This window comes from Urtica dioica, chromosome 7 (genome assembly GCF_054948205.1).
Source record: "Urtica dioica subsp. dioica isolate 48M chromosome 7, U.dioica_male_clone48M_v1_H2, whole genome shotgun sequence".
Taxonomy (NCBI): Eukaryota; Viridiplantae; Streptophyta; class Magnoliopsida; order Rosales; family Urticaceae; genus Urtica; species Urtica dioica.
In genome coordinates this window covers 45,405,044-45,423,732 of record NC_142762.1, presented here as the reverse complement: position 1 = coordinate 45,423,732, position 18,689 = coordinate 45,405,044, and the positions used below count along the sequence as shown (strand labels likewise).

Sequence of the window (18,689 nt, the reverse complement as noted above, 5' to 3'; positions counted from 1 at the left end):
GAAACGTTGAACTTTCATTTAACCCAACGTTTGATTAATATTTAAAAATTAGCCACTTAAATGATTAGTTAACTGAAAGCGACAAATACCCTTTAATAATTTTTTTTAAACGACTACAATTTATTGCCGACATTGAATAGCTAGATGATAAAAAAAAAGCCATCATTTTGACTTAAAAATTCATTTAGAAACACAGTACAATAATACATCATCATTTTTTATAAACTTTTTCCAAATTTTAATTATAGATTTGTGTAAGTGTTTAAAATCGAAGGTTAATAATATTTAATAGTTGTTAATATTAGTTAATACTTGTTAGTAATAGTTAATAAACAATAATATTAGTTAATATTTGTTGGTATTATCAGCACCCGCTCTAGAATTACAGCTCCGCCAAGCGATCTCCGACCCTTTAAACTCCACGGCGATGAAGTTCGTTCATGTAGTCACGATAGAAGTTCCTAAGGTCATTGTTGTTGAATCGCTTACTGTCTAAAAAGGCTCAGACGCCTCGATATCTTGTCGTAGTAGACGCACATCTTTTTGTTAGGGTTTTGGACAAAGATGTTGAGCGCGAGGTTGCAGTTGAGGTTGTTTGCGGCGGCGGATTCAGAGAGGTTGAAGGAGGTGAGCTTGGCATCGTCGACGTGGAATCTTACGGTGTGAGGAATGGCGTTGTATTTGAAAGAGAGAGAGGGAGAGAATAGGAATGTCAATTAAGATTTTATTCAAAAAAATCAGTTCAAATAAGAAATTAATAAAGATAATATCGGTACAAAAAATTGTGAAACAATAGCCACGTAAGCGAAATGGCTAGATATCAAAAAAATCTGAAACGTAGGCTATAATGAAATTCACAAATTCAAACAGGTTTAGTTCTTTACAAAACTTTTTTTTTTCTAAATTATTCGTGTCACTGGATCTGTATAGCAATCGAACTAAAATGCACTACTACAAATATAGTTTTCTGATGCGCATGACTATCAGGTGCGACTAGTTGCACCTAAAAGTCGCATCTAAATGAATTTATGGTGCGACTGGTCGCATCAGATTGTCGACCAGAAGTCCAAAAAATTTCGCTAATTTTTTTTTTCTTTTGAGTATCAGAGTCGCACCTGATTGTTAAAAAAACTTTCAGGTGCGACTTTGTCGGACCTGATTGTTAAAAAAACTTTCAGGTGCGACTTTGTCGCACCTGATTGTTTAAAATTTTAAGCGGGCCAATTCTCCCCCTCATTTTTTCATTCAGTTTTAAAATGGGAAAGAATTTAAAAGAAAAGAAACTGCTCGGGAAAGAGAAAGAGAAGAAAGAAAGAAAAGAAAGAAGAGATAATGGGAAAGAGAGAGAGGGAGCCGAGAAAGAACGTCGGAGCAAGAGCGACCACCGAGCAGCTCCACCGCGCGCGCGTCCCAGCCGAGCAGAGCGCCACCGCCGCGAGCTCGCCGTGGCCGCCGTGACCCATCCTCCACCGCGCGCTTCAGGCCGAGGAAAAGAGACGTCGCCGGGAGTACTCGCGAGGACGCCGGAGCGTCATCATCACCACTCGACCTAGCCTCTCTTCTTCTTCCTTTCTTCTTGTCGCGCGCTGTCCCGCCCGACTCTCCATCGCCGCGCGCTCCAGCTGAGGAAGAACAACGCCGCCGCGAGCCACGGTGTCGCCGGAGCAAGAGAAACCACCGGGAAAGAAGTGAGAACCCTCCAAAGAAGCTTGAATTCGTGGATTGAGGTAAGAATTCCTCTCCTTGGATTGAAATTCGAAGCTAGGGTTCTTGGTTCCATATTTGGGGGTTTTTGGTTCCGGGTTGAAATCAGTAAAATTGGTTTGTTTTGTGTGTTGATTGGGATCAATTATTGATGTTGATGATTTGAAATTGAGGATTGAACTCGGAATTTCTTGGTTGTGGTTTGAATTTGGCCGAATTTTTGAAAAAGAAAAACTGTTTGAACAGCCTTTGTAAATGGACGTGGACAGACCTGTATGACCTGAGTTCTTATTTTTGGATATTTTTCATGGATAGTATACTGTATGATTTTTCTAAAATGACCAAGAACATGTAAATCCATTGAGTATTGAATGAGTTATGAATTTCCAAAGTTTGTGTTTCGCAGCAGTAAAACGGGATTTCCAGAATTGTAACAGCGAATTACGGGCTGTTTTTGAGATAGCTATTCTTATCGTATATATGCTTGTAATATCTCGTTAGAAAGCTACATGAGTCTACTTTCATTTGCCGCTAGAATCAATTGATTTCAAGTTTTGTAGCTCGAGTTATGATGGCTTAAGCGCTAGTAGGTCAGGCTGTCGGGAATCAATCGATTTTGATTTTTCTCGCCGTGCGCTCAGCCCCTGCTCACTCTCCGCCGTGCGCTCGCCTCGTTCCAAGTCTCTGCAGGTTAGTTTGTGATATACTTATATATTTAGGTTAGTGTTTAGTTTAAATTTGTTTTTGTTTTAATTAGTTTCGATATATTGTAATTTATCAATTAGGAATTGTAATTAGCTAATAAAATTAAAATTAAGATTAATAATTGTAATAATGTAATAATGTAATTAGTTAATTGATTAGTAATTGTAATAATGCGATTAGTTTAAATTTGTTTTTGTTTTAATTAGTTTTGATATATTGTAATTTATCAATTAGGAATTGTAATTAGTTAATGAAATTAAAATTAAGATTAATAATTGTAATAATGTAATTAGTAATATATAATCAGCATATTAATTTTTTTAAAAAAAGATAAAGAGCATCAGGTGCGACTAGACGCACCTGATAGTCAAGACTTTCAGGTGCGACTAGTCACACCTGATAATATAAGACTTTCCGGTGCGACTAGTCGCACCTGATAGTCAAGAGGATTATCAGGTGCGGACTTTCGGGTGCGATTTTGTCGCATCTAAAGTCGCACCGGAAAGTACTTTCAGGTGCGACTTTTGCACTTTCAGGTGCGAAAAAAGTCGCACCTGATGCTATATTTTGTACTAGTGATGTGTGACATCGTCATTTATATAAAGATAAATCTCACGGAATAGGGCATTTGAAATGTTGAATTTGCAATCTAACAAATGTTTAAAATCAAGTCACATTTAGTGACGTGACTTCATTAACCAGATATCATTTTACATGATTCTCCCTACACTACTACAAACAGGGGATTCCACAACGGTACAGTACCGTTGTAAAATGATTCCACAACGGTTCTGTACCATTGTAGAATCCTCCGCTGTATAATGTTTCCACAAAGGTACTCGTCCCGTTGTGAAATCTTAGGGATTCCACAACGGTACAGTATCGTTGTGGAAACCTCCATTTTCCATAACAGGACAGTCCCGTTGTGAAAAAATGGATCAATTTTCTGCACATTCGCCGCGGCCACGTATGGATTTCGCCGCGGCGAACACTTCCACAACGGTACGGTTGTACCGTTGTGGAATAGTTCGCCGCGGCCAATGTCATACATGGCCGTGGCAGAGTTGAAATATTATGTTTATTGTTTCTCGCCGCGGCAACGTTACGTACTCGCCGCGGCGAAATATATACGTGGCCGCGGCGAATATGTATTGAGTTTTTAAAAAATCTCGCCGTAGCAAGGTATACTTTTGGCTGCGGCGAGATGAATTCTCAGGAAAATTGCCGCGGCGAGATGAATTTCCAGGAAAATTTACCGCGGCCAAATTGTACCTGAGAGTTATTTTTTTGTTTTCCAATTAAAAAACATGAAAATGAAATTATATATTCAAAACCAATATTCATTACATCCATAACATCCAAAATATATCCAAAAATCTTAGTAAATGACTAATATACAAAAATAAACTAACATCGACTAATTCATTAAAATCAAATTTAAAATTGATTAGATAACTCGCTCCTATTATAAAACAGTAAAAGTGATGATGTTGTCTATTTTAACTACAAAAACTAGATAAAATATATGAAAACAATAGTATGTAAGTTAACTTTCTTTAAACGTCCATATAATAGGAGAACTGTTATATATATATATATATATATATATATTTATATAAATATATATATGTATAAAAATATATATATGTGTGTGTGTATAAGAGGTTAACGACAACTGATATTTATATAAATATATATATATATATATATATATATATATATATATATATATATATATATATATATATATGCGCGCGCGCGCGCGTGTGTAACGACAAATGATATTTCGCATAAGGTGGGTCTCACCTATACTATATTGTTTCATTAATCTCGCTGATCACTGAGATGATGAAGAACTGTAATATACATCAATGAACTATAAAAAAAATAGATGTGCTAAATGCTTATAATATCTTAAGTATTAATTAGCCTACATATCACTAGTCTCTGAAATTACATAATATACGAAATAAATTTTTGTTCTATTTAAAAAGTTATAGATATTAAAAAGTTGACCAATCAGCATTTGACATGAGTAAGAGTACTGCCTCTCTAGGAAATGCTCTGTCTCGCGTCTTCTTGTTAAGATTTTTGTCCATTCAACATGAACCGTACGTACATTATAGTAGGTGTACTATAATATATATAAATAAAAGCAGGCTATAACAATCAATATACAGTAGGCAGAAACAAACAAGGTATTAGAAACCGGGGACACTATATACTAAGATGCAATGTGCTTATATATAATATTAATTTTAACATGACACAATGAATACTATTCTCTCTCCTCAAAACCCTACACACTTTGACAAAACTTCTAAACTTTATATCACAAAGAGATCATCACGACACACAATCTTCATAGAGATCGACTTGCTTTGGAATAAAATAGATTTTCTCTTAACACTGGGCCTGCGTGTCTATATATAAATGACAATATTTAATTATTATCACACCCACAGATTAATACATAAAAAAAAACATTATGCATGCCAGTGAGAATCTCACAATATGATCTTATTAGTGGTGGGTCGTTTGCTACGTGTTGAGCTTTCACAGCAGTACTAATCTAATTCTCATGTCATGATCAGTACATCACATGCTTGAACAAATGCTTTCCATAATTGTGTACTATATTAACTTGACGATGTTTTCTTCTTTTTTGGTGCATTTATAGAAATATATCATACAACTCAAACAAAAACTATCATTATTGAAGTGGAATGCTTTTATCGCCCGACACAACGTGTCTTGTTCTCATTACGTACTGGTTATATTCGACTAGTGTTCAGAATCTAGGGAAATTATTCAGTACCTATATACATTGTAGGACACGTGTCAACTATTCACATACAATCCACGATGTATTAAATGTTTTATTGTTATACCCTCTTTGATGTATTGACATTTGACAATACAGGATTGTAATGGTTTCATTATTAATTATCTTTAATTTTTATTTCTGCATAGAGCTTACGTACGCTTCAAACGTCAGTTTTGGTGGGTTACATAGTATAGTACATGAATATATGTATTTATTTTTATTTAACAATCAGTTTCATACTTTTGAGATATTTCTGTCTTATATTGTTAAGAATACTATACCAGTATCAACAGATAACATTTTTGATCTCAATGTGAAACTAATTAACTAACCCTACTTTTCAGTAATGAGGAATGTTAAACGTTGCATAAAATATTACACGTAAGAAAATGCAAAAATTAAATGATCTATATCTTCACGAATACGACCCTATAAGATTATAATGATGATAAAATATATGGACATGCAATAACCTTGGAAAACGGAACAAGAGAAGTACCAGGAAGGATAACAAGCATCTCATGATAGATATACATTTATACAAAACATAAAATAACAGTCTATGTTCATTGAATGGTACAAAAATCTAGCAAAGTAGATTCGCTGGTAAATAAGATAGAAATAGGGTAAGAAATATAGATTCGCTGGTCAAGGGCAAGGCATGTATGTAAAAATATTATCTCTTGCCAGAAGACATGGCAATGGATAGTACTGGCCACTAGTAGTGGGTGCATGTATGAAATATTTTAACATGAATTTATTCGTATAATTCTGTAAAGCGAAATTGACCAGTTTGAAACAATTCAATATTAAATTATCAGTAATTTAAACCGCCTATAATAACTGTCGTACTTATGCCAAATGGCGAAGACATAGTGATATATAAATTCTACAAACTGCTCACGAATATTAAAAAGACAGTGTTTCTAGGTTTAAGTTTTGCAAGTTAGACTGAAGTACTTCACTTATAATAAAGATATTAAATTAGGAGAGGGCCAAATATAAATGCTTTAAAGTGAATAATATGAAAATACGTAACACTACTCTACTTGTTTTTAGAAATAAAATAAAGAGAGCGAAAAAGAATATTTATACCTAAACTTTATTTTAGATCAAAATCAAATAAGTGAGATTGCGTTTCATTTGGCTCTTATTTCTCGGAAGTGGCTTTTACCGTTGCATGTCATTAAAACAATAATACAATGATTTGATACTATTTTACGTTAGAGTCAGATAGTATTCATAGAATCCGATATAAACAATTTTCGTTGACAAACTCAATTCATACTAGAGTCTGACATGCAAATATACGTACTTCAATTGTAAGTTACGTGCATTAATTCTTAGGCCATATCCTATTTAAAACTTTACATATTTACGTTAAAAAAAAACAGCTGTCAACCATGAATGATAATGCAAGAGACGTGTGTGGTAGTAGTGTAGTACTAGTAACTAGTTACTCTCGTTTAAAGGGAAAAAAATAATATATATCGAAGCCTAATCCTTAGTACGACAAAAAAAACCTCAGTTAATGCCACGCAATAAACAAGAGAATTAAAAAAAAAATGTAAGTATCATGTACAATCATTGCATGAGATTTAAAGAAACCAGTGAAATGACGTAATTTACCTAAAGCATGCAGAGATCAGCTCATTTTTATGATTAGAGAATTTAGTTATTATAATCTGATCGGTTCTTTATGTGTAATATCTGAAGGTAAGAGTTTCTTAATTTCTGATAGCAAGAGTATATACGGCAAAAACAAATAAGCATGTTCTTCGCCGGCTTCTAATTATTCCAGCAATGTCATCCGCAAAGTGGCATCGCGATTTTTCAAACGGTCGAACCTTTTGAAAAATAACTTTTTATACTCCTAATTTTATCAATTTTATATTTTAGCATACTTAACGTTATATGATCTTTGTTTTTTGAAATATGCCCGTTTTGAATAATTTTTTTATTTTATTCCCACATCTCCTAAAATAATTATGTTAAAATATGCCGCAACTAGCATGCCATGCCATAAAAAGGAAGAGAAGAAGGAAAAGTGAAATTCACCAATGAAAATAAAAATAAAGATTCAGAAGCTGATGAATATGACAAAGAACATTAATATACATATATATTACTTTCCTTTTCGTTTTCTTTATCGAGCTCCAATGCTACGCATGATTCTTTTTCAATATATGCTTTTCAAAGTTTTTTATTCTAGCAGATTACAAGTCGGCTAATACCTTATCTTCTGATTCTACCAAACTTTTGTTTCTAATGTTTTTAGCAGATAAGTTTTAGTGATTTTGTTTTATTATTCACGGATGTGATCCACTTAGAAACTTGATTTTTCGTTCTTATAATTTGGATGAGATTTGAAGAACACATGATCTAAATAGTGTCAATTGAATCAATCACTGCTCTACAGTATTTAATGATTGAAGTATGTGTGACGATAAGTTGTCAGTCTAAAAAATGAGGTTGTGTTTTTTTTCGTAGTTATTGCATGAGCAAAGAAAGACTTTGCTAAACAGAAGGGACTGGAAAGCGAAAAAACAGTAACGAAATGGGACAGAGAAAGAAAGATATTATTATTATTGCGTGGTGTCACTCGATCGATTTCAAAGCTTTTAATATTTGTATTATACGGCGGGAATAGATGATAACTACGTGGGTTGGGGTTAATAAAAGTATGAAGATATTATTCTGTATAGCTGTTCTACACATATAAAATGGAAATCCGTTTTGTGGCTGAGAAAATCAAATTGAGTAATATCAGCGGGTAATCATGGGCGTCCTGGCCAATTATATGTTCTTTGTGGGACCCACTATCGGGATTCCAGCTGTAGAATCTCCTAAAGTTGAATTATTGCCTAATGCCAAGTTATTTTGGAATGAATCTAACCTCATTTTTTTTTAGATCGAGACAGGTCTCTCTGCGCCTTGACCCGGTCAAATATAATGACAATTGGTTTATCCAGGGCAACGACAAATTAAACCGCCTTATTTTTACCTTTATAATATGTAACAATTTAAAGTGATGGTAATTCCAGTCCTGTCAAAACTCCATCTTTAAAGTTTAAACTATACTAAATCGTTTTAAAGTATTTAAAATTTTATAGATCATTTGATCATACCAGACTGCTTAAGAAAATATATCAAATTGGACTAACCCGTTTTCTAGATATGTTCGGTCTAATATAGACCTTTGTACAAATTTATTAAAAGAATAAGAAATTTTTTTATATATTAATATTAACTAATATTAATTAAAATGTTCAACCGGTTCAAATGTCTTGAAATCATGATAAAATATACCAAAAACCTTATATATATATATAAAAAAAAAAAAATTAAGATCAATCCGGTCCGGTGTAAACCGTGCTTACAATTTTGAAACCAAACCGGACCGAATTAAACAGAAACCATTTTAAACAGGCAATTTAAAAACCGGTGCATTTTGCTGATCTTCGGTAATAACAATGTTTGGGCTCTTGGATGACCTTTGGTCCAATTAAAACTCAACACTTGTAAAAGTCGAACTATGAAGCTGGTCTACGCAAAAGGCCCAATCACCGTTAGGAATATGTAAATCAACCGCCACTTTTCACTCTTGGTGATTTAAGAATAAATTATTCGGGTGCCTACTTTTCAACTTTTATATTAGAATACCGTGATATTCACTAAAATTTCAAGACTACCGGTTTAACATTGAATATTTACTCCTTTAGCAGTGTGATAACTTAAAAAGAGATTTAAGATATTGGTTGGAGGTTTATCTTCCCAATTCACTCGGAGCACAAGTCCGATCAATCATCTCTTTGTTGGTGAGCTTCTTGATGTTTCGGTGCCGATTTCCATTCCCCAAACACCTCTCCACTTTCCGACCGTCTAAAAAGGACTGCCCCGAAATTCCTTCCTAGGACCCTAATTCCCGTGTTTATATCAAATTCTATAATGAGAAACAGAAACTCATACAAACAAAGAAAAGCTTTATGCAGAGCTCGGCAACAAAGTACGAGCAAAGAACCGGTTCAGATGACGCAAAGTACCTATAACATCTTCAGCTCAGCTCTTATTATAACAGTTTTGGTTGTTATTATGACTTTATTATAATTTCTCGACCCCTTCTTTATACATATCTCGTAGTAATACTTTCTTTCGAATAAGGTACAGGGAAGCAAAAACTTGATAAAGCATATTTTATGCCGTCGGTTTCTAAATATTCCAGCAATGTCCTCCGCAAAGCGACAGCTACAATTATATATAAAAAATTCTCAGCTCGGCATGGGACTCTTAAGGGAAAAGAAGAAAGAACGTGCAATTCGCCAACAAAAATAAAAATAAAGATAAAGATTCTGAAGCTGAAGTAGAATATACTTAGCTCTAAACCGATCACAACTCGGCTAAAAACCTTATCTTCCACCAACCTTAATTATCTTTGATTGAACTTTTGTTTTCTATGTTTTCGCAGATAAGTTCTAATAAGTAGATATACTGTGTGCAATTGTACATATAATACATAGAGGTTTAACCTTTCCTACCTTTAAAATCCCTATCCGATGTCATTTACTCACGAAAGCTACAAGAGACAACTGACTTTGCTTTTCAAATTCCCACAAATCTCACATTTGAGCAACATTTTTTGTTTCTCAAACAAAGGAAAGGCTTATTACTCAACACATGCCAGCCGACGAAGCATATTATACAAGCTGAAATTAGAGAGACTTCTAAAATATCATTTGCATTTAGCTCTGAAAACTGCGGTACATTAATATCATTGAAAGAAAGAAGAAAAAAAAAGATGAACCCAAACAAAGATAAATATGATCAAATAAGTTAAGAGCTAAAAGAAGATCAAATTTAAGAGACAAAAGGCATTAAAGGAAACTTGAAGAAGAGTCAAAATAATGAAGCAATGTGTGTCATTATTTTCGAGATCTTACCATCTAATCCTTTTGAGAGTCTTTATCTTTGGTTTCGGGGCCAGTGACGGAGTCGGAGACGAGCTCCTCCGGTCTCTGATCGATGACCTCGTCGATTATACCGAACTCCTTGGCTTCTTGCGGGGTCATGAAGTGATCTCTGTCCATGTTCTTCTCAACCACTTCGAGGGGTTGACCCGTGTGCTTGACGTATAACGCGTTGAGCGAGTCCCAAATCCTAACAATCTGCTTCGTGTGGATCGTGATATCTTTGGCCTGACCGCTGTACCCGCCAGATGGCTGATGAATCATGATCGTTGCGTTTGGTAGGGCCCGCCTCTGACCCTTTGCACCAGCGGCTAAAAGAAGCGACCCCATCGACGCAGCTTGCCCTAAGCACAGTGTGTTCACCGGCGACTTTATGTACTGCATCGTGTCGTATATTGCCAGACCTGTGAAGAAAAATATGCCATCATTTGAATCTCATGTACTAATAAAAATACTTCAAAACATAAGGAAGGTTTATGAATGTGCGCAACTCATTAGATACTACAATATGGCTAAATCAACATAAACTCCAATATTTAAAAATGAGTTACATAACCATCAGGTTTGTCCAATTCAAGGCCACAAGAGAGATGACAAATTCTTGAGCTGAGGCTATCTTGAATATTTGAATAAGCGAAAAGAGCCTAACTTTGAATACATACATGCATAATGCTCTTTCTTTTTTTTTTTTTTAGAAACAAAAGATTTTATTTATATAAGGAAGAAAGAGATACAAGAAAAGAAATTGGAAAATTATACAGGAACAAGGACAAAAACAAAACCCTGCCCAGCTCTGATCCCATCATACTAGCAAACCAGCCTCTTAAAACCTCAGAAAAAGCTTTATTAATAATGTAAGGCTATTTGGCTATCGACGAGTTACTATTTTCTTCTAAATTCTTCTGTTCCTTTCCAGCCAAATAATTTGTTGTTTTTATCTAGATTTTGCAGGCAGCTCAGGACTCAAAGTTTGTTTCTTTTCGATTTCAAGAGCTATTTTGGTATAGATGGAAGATGGTAGTTCTACAAATCTAGTCATGGTTTAAAGTTTAGAAAGGATATCAAAAATATAATTCATCACCTGAACTCAGACTATTCCAAAAATTCCAACACACTCGTATTTCACGACTAGATTTCTAACCAAATGGACTGAGCAGTGAGACACAAATAATTGAAACTTGCGGAGAGCGACCCCAACCAAATGAGAGAAAAGATTAAGACTTTGCTAAATCGGGAACGCAATTCAGTCAAAACACGACCTAATTCTCCTGGAGATTCGACAAAACCCTAGAAATCGAATTGGACGGAGGAAAGAGGGGAAAACGGTACCGGCGGTGACGTTGCCGCCGGGGGAGTTGAGATAGAGGTTGATGGGCTTGGAAGGGTTGTCGGATTCGAGGAAGAGAAGCTGAGCGATGACGACGTGAGAGGTGTCGTCGGTGATGGGACCGTTGATGCATATGATTCGCTCCTTGAGGAGGCGAGAGAAGATGTCGTACGACCTCTCTCCCCGCGACGACTGCTCTATCACCATCGGAATCAGTCCGTACCCTCGCCGACCCGACCCGAACGTATTCCTCGCCACTCTCGACACTGCGCTTCTCATCATCATCATCGTAATCGGCGGCGGAGCTACAAACGACAGCAACAGAGTTTGACAGTATTTTCCCTTTTTCTTTTTTTTACGGCGAATGGGGAATTTATGTGAGCAAGAGAAGAAAAAAAAATACAAGCTTATTAATTTTATTTTCAGCAAGTTCTTCACTATTCCCTTTTTTTTAATAGAGATATTTACTTAAAGTAAAATAAAATAATGTATTCAAATTGTTACTCTATGTATTGCCAAATTACTTAATTAAATGAAATACCCCAATTTTGATTACTCTATGTATTGGCATATTCAGAGAAGATGCGTGGCCCTAAAATTGGATATGAGAAAAACGTACGATCGAGTTGAATGGTCTTTTTTGTGGTTTGTGATGTTTAAACTCGACTACGTGGAAAAATGTGTAATGAAGATTATGCGGTGTGTCTCCACGATGAGCTTCTGGTTCAATATCAACGGCACCCGTTCGAAGTTGGGTCCTTTTGCACAGAGGTACTGGACAAGGTGACTCACTTTCACCCTACATGTTTCTTTTATTATAACTATTGGGGTTTTCGGGTAGCAGAAGCAAGTGGGTTGTTGAGTGGCCTTCGCTCTCGATAGTAGAGGACCTTGGATTTCTCACCTCTTTTTAACGGATGATAGTTTTGTCTTCTTCAAAGCTTTAGAGGTGGGGGGAGAGATTGTTCGGGATTACTTGAGAATTTATGGGAAAGCGTCGGGCCAAGTGATAAACTTCTCAAAGTACGATGTTTGCTTTAGAAAGTATGTGTTAAAAAAATTTGTTCCCTCGATGTCTGCTGCTTGAGTGTTTTCGTGACCAATGCGTTTTTGGGAGGAAGGAAGAAAGACCTCTTTTGTAGATGTCCGTGAGAGGGTTTGGAATTTAGCGCAATTGCTTGGCGATATTTGCTATTGTTGCCGGGTTCCCTACTAGTTGACGGTCAAGGGGAAGGTAAGTGGGGGTCATTGTCCAAGAGGCTCATTTTTTTTAAGAAATATATTTTTATATATGTAATTATTATATAGTTTAATTTGTTGTTATAATTTTACTAAATTAGTAATTTGTAGTTATAACTAAATTAGTATTAATTTACAGTTATAGTTCTAAGTAGTAATTAAATAATTTAAATCTTTGGTATTTATTATTAATTTATATGATAATTAATATAAAAAAAGTTGAAGAAAAAAATTTGAGGGCTTTCAAATGGCATTCTGCTCAAGGTCCTAAAAAATGTCGAGCCGGCTCTGAGTTGACCGGAGCATGTTCTCAAGTGCGCTAAACAAGCTCTGGCTACTAATATACTGGTTCATGAAAAAAAGTTTTCTCAACCTTCGGGTCTTTAAAAAAAATGTATTGACAAAATGTTTTAATCAACCAATTAATATAATAGCAATTTGTTAAGTTATACTATTATTTAATTTTGCAAGTTTTTAATTATGATTAGTATATTAGTAAAAAATCATGATTTGATATCGCCGTACGAGAAATATCACAAGAATCTCGCGGCAATTGAGCAATGTATATAAGAACGGTACGGTTTATAGACTTTTATTTTTATTTTTATCGAGATATCAAATTTTGCGAGATACTACCGGAAACTTGAGTGTATTTATTCATCACGACTCCAATGAAAGGGCTATATTTTTTTATTAAATAAATAACAGATAATATTTGGGAAGAGGAACGGATCACGGTAACGCTTTATAATGGAATTGTTGATCCTATGTTAAACCTCTACCTTTGGGAGCTCATTTTCGTGTAAGGAAAAGCCAATCTAACAACACCACGATCGACTTGCGTTGACATTTGACATGAGATGCGATTTGATGGAAATTCTAAAGAGAACCACCTTCAAACTCGGATTGCTTATGCTACAGAATAAAACGTCAGAGTTACGACGCTATGGATTATTATAGCCAATCGAGCCAGGCTCACGAACTTCTTAAATTGTATTATTTACCGTTAGTCGGAAACTTGTGATGCCATGGTTTATGTGAAAGAGGCAGAACAAAGATGGTTTATCGGAGCCGATTCCACCCATAAAAGTCCTTGGATCCGGACAGTTACCCGAGAATTGGGCTTGTGAGAAGTCAAAACCGAGGTTCTGCAAGTTTAAAAAAAAAAAAAAATCAAAAGGAGCAACTTAGCCAACCAGTTTCTGAGAATGGATGAGGTTTCAATAGGAGCACAATAACATCGCAGGCTATTTCCAAGGAGTATATGGAGATGAGTACATGGTACAGCATTAGTTCACGATCATTGGTTTTAAATGATTCCCTGTCGGATCATAAATTAAAGACCGGCAAAAGTGCCTTCTAGTTTGTAGTTTGCTTTTGGCTTTCCCGTGAAGGTCTATATCAGATCCTAAGAACATCCTAACATGCTCAATCAATACCTGAACCGTTATTGCTAGCTCAACATATGTATTCGATGTCCCTTATCCATATCTTGGAAGGTTACAATCCATGATGAAAAAATTGATCTTTTTTCTCCCAATTGATTGGCACTAGACCAAGGAAAATGATTTCGTGTCGGCTCGGCCGGGCATGATTGCCTCCATAGTATTTCGCAGCTCAGATGCTAGGAAAACTAGTCAAGAAAAAACTACAAACAGCGAAAACACTCGAAACATAAATATTTACACGAATGAGGCGCTTCTGCTCGAGATCGGTGGAGTAAGGATCGAGCTGAGTCTGTCCCAAAATGGGAGAATCCCATGTCTTTCCTTTCTCCTTATGCAGTGTTATGTGCCTTATATCATCCTCTGCCCAAACCCAACAATCAGTATATTAAAAACCCAAATTTCTTCTTATTATAGAGGTAACCAAATAGGAAATTAATTTTTTTTTAAATGTATTTTTAAAAGAGAATTCATAGGAACTAGGCCACTTGAAACATTATAATTTTAAAATAGCCAACGTTTGATTTTTTTTAACAAACTAGCCAACTTCGCTTATGTGGCAATCTAACCAAAATTTCAATCCCAATTATACCCTTGAATATATATTTAATTAAAAAATATTTAGTTATTTTTTTTAGAAAGAAATCAAGAATAGTTACATGTGATAATTTTTATTTTAAACCCCTTATTTTTCTCTATACATAACTGCCTCTATCTCTCTCATGTGCAATCACATACGTCCGTCAGAATGCTAATTATGCTATCATCTCATTCCTTAATTTTCTCTTTACATAACTCTCTCTCTCTCTCTCTCTCTCTCTCATGTGGAATAACACGTTCATCAAAATGCCAATTATGATCTCATCTTTTTAAAATACAATTAAATAAAATATTGCAATGTAACCCCTTTCTCCTTCATCGGCCGACAGCAGCGCGGAAGCACCACACATCAAAGAGGTGGCCGGCATGACGTCGTCGAGGATGCGCGCGGGACTAAATATGTGCTCTAGACGGCGGCGGGGTGCGAAGGCTGCTTGGGGACCTGCGCAACGATCTGAGCAAGTATGAGAGTCACATCATTCGAGAGGAGAACCGCGCCGATAATAATCGGTTCAGTTAATAATCAGTAATTTTTGTCAATAGGTTTTCTACGTTAATAATCGTTAATTTTTATTAATATGCGGTCATTTGCATCAGTATCTTTGTCTTCTTTGACGGTAATATCTGCAAATTTTCCAGTGGTAAGAATCGGTAATAGTCGTTAATAATATTATACGTTCCCATATTAGATATCTAAATATCGTTAGTTAATAATCGATAATAATCATTAATAATTGTATGCGTTCTCATATTTATAATTTTGCGATTTCGATTTGCTTTAAATTTACATTCTGTAGTTTTTTTGTTTCTTTTTTTAGAGTAGATTAAAAAAAAGAATTATAGTTGCTTGAATTAAGGAATTAGTTATAAGATTATTTATTTCGTTTTTTATTTCTTAATTATATCAATTATATATGGTGGAAAATATTTAGGGGTAAGGAAGTCTTTTTTCAGTGGTAATTAATTCGTCTGGCTAATAAACATAAATTACTTAAACGGTGGCTAAAATACAATTTTAAGTTTGAAAATGGCCAAAACTCTACACTGCCCTTTTTAAAATATCGTAGGCTCAAAACAATGATTTTCCTAACGTGTTCAAAATGTACCTTGGTTTTCTAATATTGTGTCTCGACAACATTGATTTTACAAGTTACCTTTTTAACTGTGAAAATAAATGGACACGTTTTGTTTTTTAAGTTAGGTATCAATACCCCGTTTCAAATTAATACATAGTGTAAAATTTTATGTAAATAATAGACATTTTTTAGGAAAAAAAAAAAACAGAAAAGAACGTAGAAGCCTATCATTTTCAAAATAAGTACAATTAATGCTACGAGTTTTGATTGAGAGACTCGGGTCCTCCAATTTTTTTTTTTAAATCACACTTTTGACTAAAAATTTCATGAGAATAACTTTTTTGAAGTTGTAAATAAATTTTCATGAAAATATTTTTTTCTAATAATAAATTATTCACTATTAGTTTACGGTTTACTATTTTATTTATAACGAAAACAATTATTTATAGTTAAAAATTAAAATATTTATTATTTTAAAATTGTTGCTGTTTTGAAACACTACTCCTTTAATTCCTAATTATTATTTTTGGGCATGGAAAGAAAAAAAAAAATATATACTATTGAGTGGAGCAAGAAACAAATAAACTACAAAATCAAAGAAAAAATTAGTTTTTATTTTTTATTTGGGCAGTGTAGCAAAATAGCCAAAATGAATTATGAAATTTGTTTTTAGCCTATGTTTCACAACTTTTAGGAAAATAGCCAACATGTTTATGTGACAATAATTAAGGTCTGATTTGCTCTTATTTATTAACAAATTCGTTATTTTCTCTCTCCTACTTTTTTTTCTACACTTTTTTTTACATAAAAACTTCAAAAAACCATATATATCTCATATGAACTCGAAATTGAGTGATTCCAAATCCTACGGATTCGTGACGCCGAGATCTTCAAAAATAGATCCACTGTGTTTGATGAAAAATCATGTTTAATATCATAGATGTTGAAAAATCACGTTACTACCTTAAATATGAAAATAATTGAAATTATCAAACAAATAAATGGAAACGTAAATTTGATGCATTAAACATAATTTTTCATCAAACACAATGGGTCTATTTTTGAAAATCTCGACGCCACAATTTGTAGGATCTGAAATCACTCAATTTCGAGTTCGTATGAGAAAGATACGAATTTTTGAAGTTTTGATGCAAAAAAAAAATATTTGAAAAAAAATAGGAGAGCGAAAGTGAAGAATTTGTTAATAAATATGGGCAAATCAGACCTCAATTATTGCCACATAAGCCATTTGGCTATATCTATAAAAATTATCAAACGTAGGTTAGATCCAAAATCACATGTTTAAAGTGGTCTAGTTAGTTACAAATATCTTTTTATTTTTAAAAGAGGGGCATCAATTTTTGATAAAAAAAAATATTAGAAATTGAAATGTCCCACATCGATGAAAGCATAGTGGTGATGAGCTTCAAATAACATAAAAAGAAGATTGTTACGTAAACACTTACTATATTGAAGCAAATCTGATCAATATCAATATTAGACCTACATATGTTATAGAAACATTTCGTAATCAAGTGCAGAAAAGATCGATGGTGGCAATGACATAAATAATAATTAAGAGTGCTAGTAGATTTTGAGAAATTATTACAAAAATAACGCGTGAAATTATTTTATATCGAAAATAAGTCGTGTGTCTAGTGAAGTGTCAATTTTACTCTCATTTAATCGTTTTGCGTACTTTGTCACTGTTATCAATATATATTGTTTTATAGATGTATATTGAGTGCATGTATAGTGAAAGCTGAAAACTACATAATGTATACTGAAAACTGTATAATCTATATTGTATATTGAAGGGTATTGTCATCCTAAATATTTGAAAAACATCATTTTTCATATTAATTTGGAAAAGAATCTTAAAAAAACCGTTAGTTTTGTAATTCTCTCTAACGGGAACGAAGGGTTGGCCCAACTAAATCATAACTTGTATATTTTAGACTTGGCTTAAGTCGAAAAAGACTAGACCCCAATTTTTAAAATGACAAACAAGATTGCCCCTTACAAATTAACCATCAACTTTTTTTAAAAATCATTTCTCATAACAACTATTTAATAATTACCACTACAAAAGAACTATTTTTTTTTAATTTTATTTTATCAAAATAACTATATTTCTAGCTAAAAAAAATTAAAATAATTTTGACGTTTATTTTAGATTTTTTTCAAATGAAAAATATTTACATTCAGTGAAATTGTTTACATTTTCATAATTGCTCACTTCTTATTTTTATTAAAAATATTATTTTAATAATTTATTCTTCTCAATTATTTCACCTGTTTAAATTTGTTAACATTTCAATAAGGTATTGCTTCAAATTTCACAATCGTCAAAATGTAAATAATTATAGAAAATCTAAATAGCTTTAGTATATGTAAAAATATTTATAAAAATGACAAAATCATCATAATTATGAGTAAAAATAAAACCAATATTTTAGAAATTCCGGTTTTGAAAATACTCATTCACGTCAATTTCTCGTTAAAGTACGGGATTCACAGGATGGACTTGGGACCTTTAGCCTAGTACTGAACCGCGGTCAGCGAATGGCTAGTCCCAAGTCGTGCTTTAGTCGGCCCTGGTCTAACCCTGAACCGGGCCTCATCGGGATCGGGTTCGGGCTTTGGACAAGTTTCACGTATGTGGGCCAGGCCGGCCCAAGCCCTCTAGAGAGGAAGTAAAAGCTGAGTCAAAAGACAGCACATATTACAATGAACGAGTTTTCAACTTTCAAGCCACCCTAATTCCTATGCGTGGTCGAAGCCATAGATCAAATTCTATAA

General features: G+C 34.0%; 1 protein-coding gene across 3 annotated transcripts; it reads right to left on the bottom strand.

Annotated features, from left to right (window-relative positions):
- Positions 1 to 8,963: 8,963 nt before the first annotated feature.
- Positions 8,964 to 11,909, bottom strand: NCLPP7 (nuclear-encoded CLP protease P7). 3 transcript variants are annotated; one of them, XM_089621405.1, is made up of 3 exons: positions 11,530 to 11,909; positions 10,174 to 10,604; positions 8,964 to 9,154 (listed from the first exon to the last, which is right to left on the bottom strand). In XM_089621405.1, exons 1-2 carry the CDS (start codon positions 11,813 to 11,815, stop codon positions 10,177 to 10,179), a joined length of 714 nt encoding a protein of 237 aa, XP_089477531.1. In that variant the 5' UTR covers positions 11,816 to 11,909; the 3' UTR covers positions 8,964 to 9,154; positions 10,174 to 10,176. The 3 variants fall into 3 exon arrangements, with proteins under 3 accessions (XP_089477531.1, XP_089477530.1, XP_089477529.1); XM_089621404.1 differs by lacking the exon at positions 8,964 to 9,154 and adding an exon at positions 9,306 to 9,481; XM_089621403.1 differs by lacking the exon at positions 8,964 to 9,154 and having other exon boundaries at positions 10,033 to 10,604.
- Positions 11,910 to 18,689: the final 6,780 nt, after the last annotated feature.

What these genes read in the sequence shown, in the direction of transcription:
- NCLPP7 (XM_089621405.1), bottom strand. Translation starts at nt 11,815, where the DNA reads ATGATGATGATGAGAAGCGCAGTGTCGAGAGTGGCGAGGAATACGTTC. An exon ending in CGGCGGCAACGTCACCGCCG is followed by an intron (nt 10,605 to 11,529) that starts GTACCGTTTTCC and finishes TTTTCTTCACAG; the next exon opens with GTCTGGCAATATACGACACG.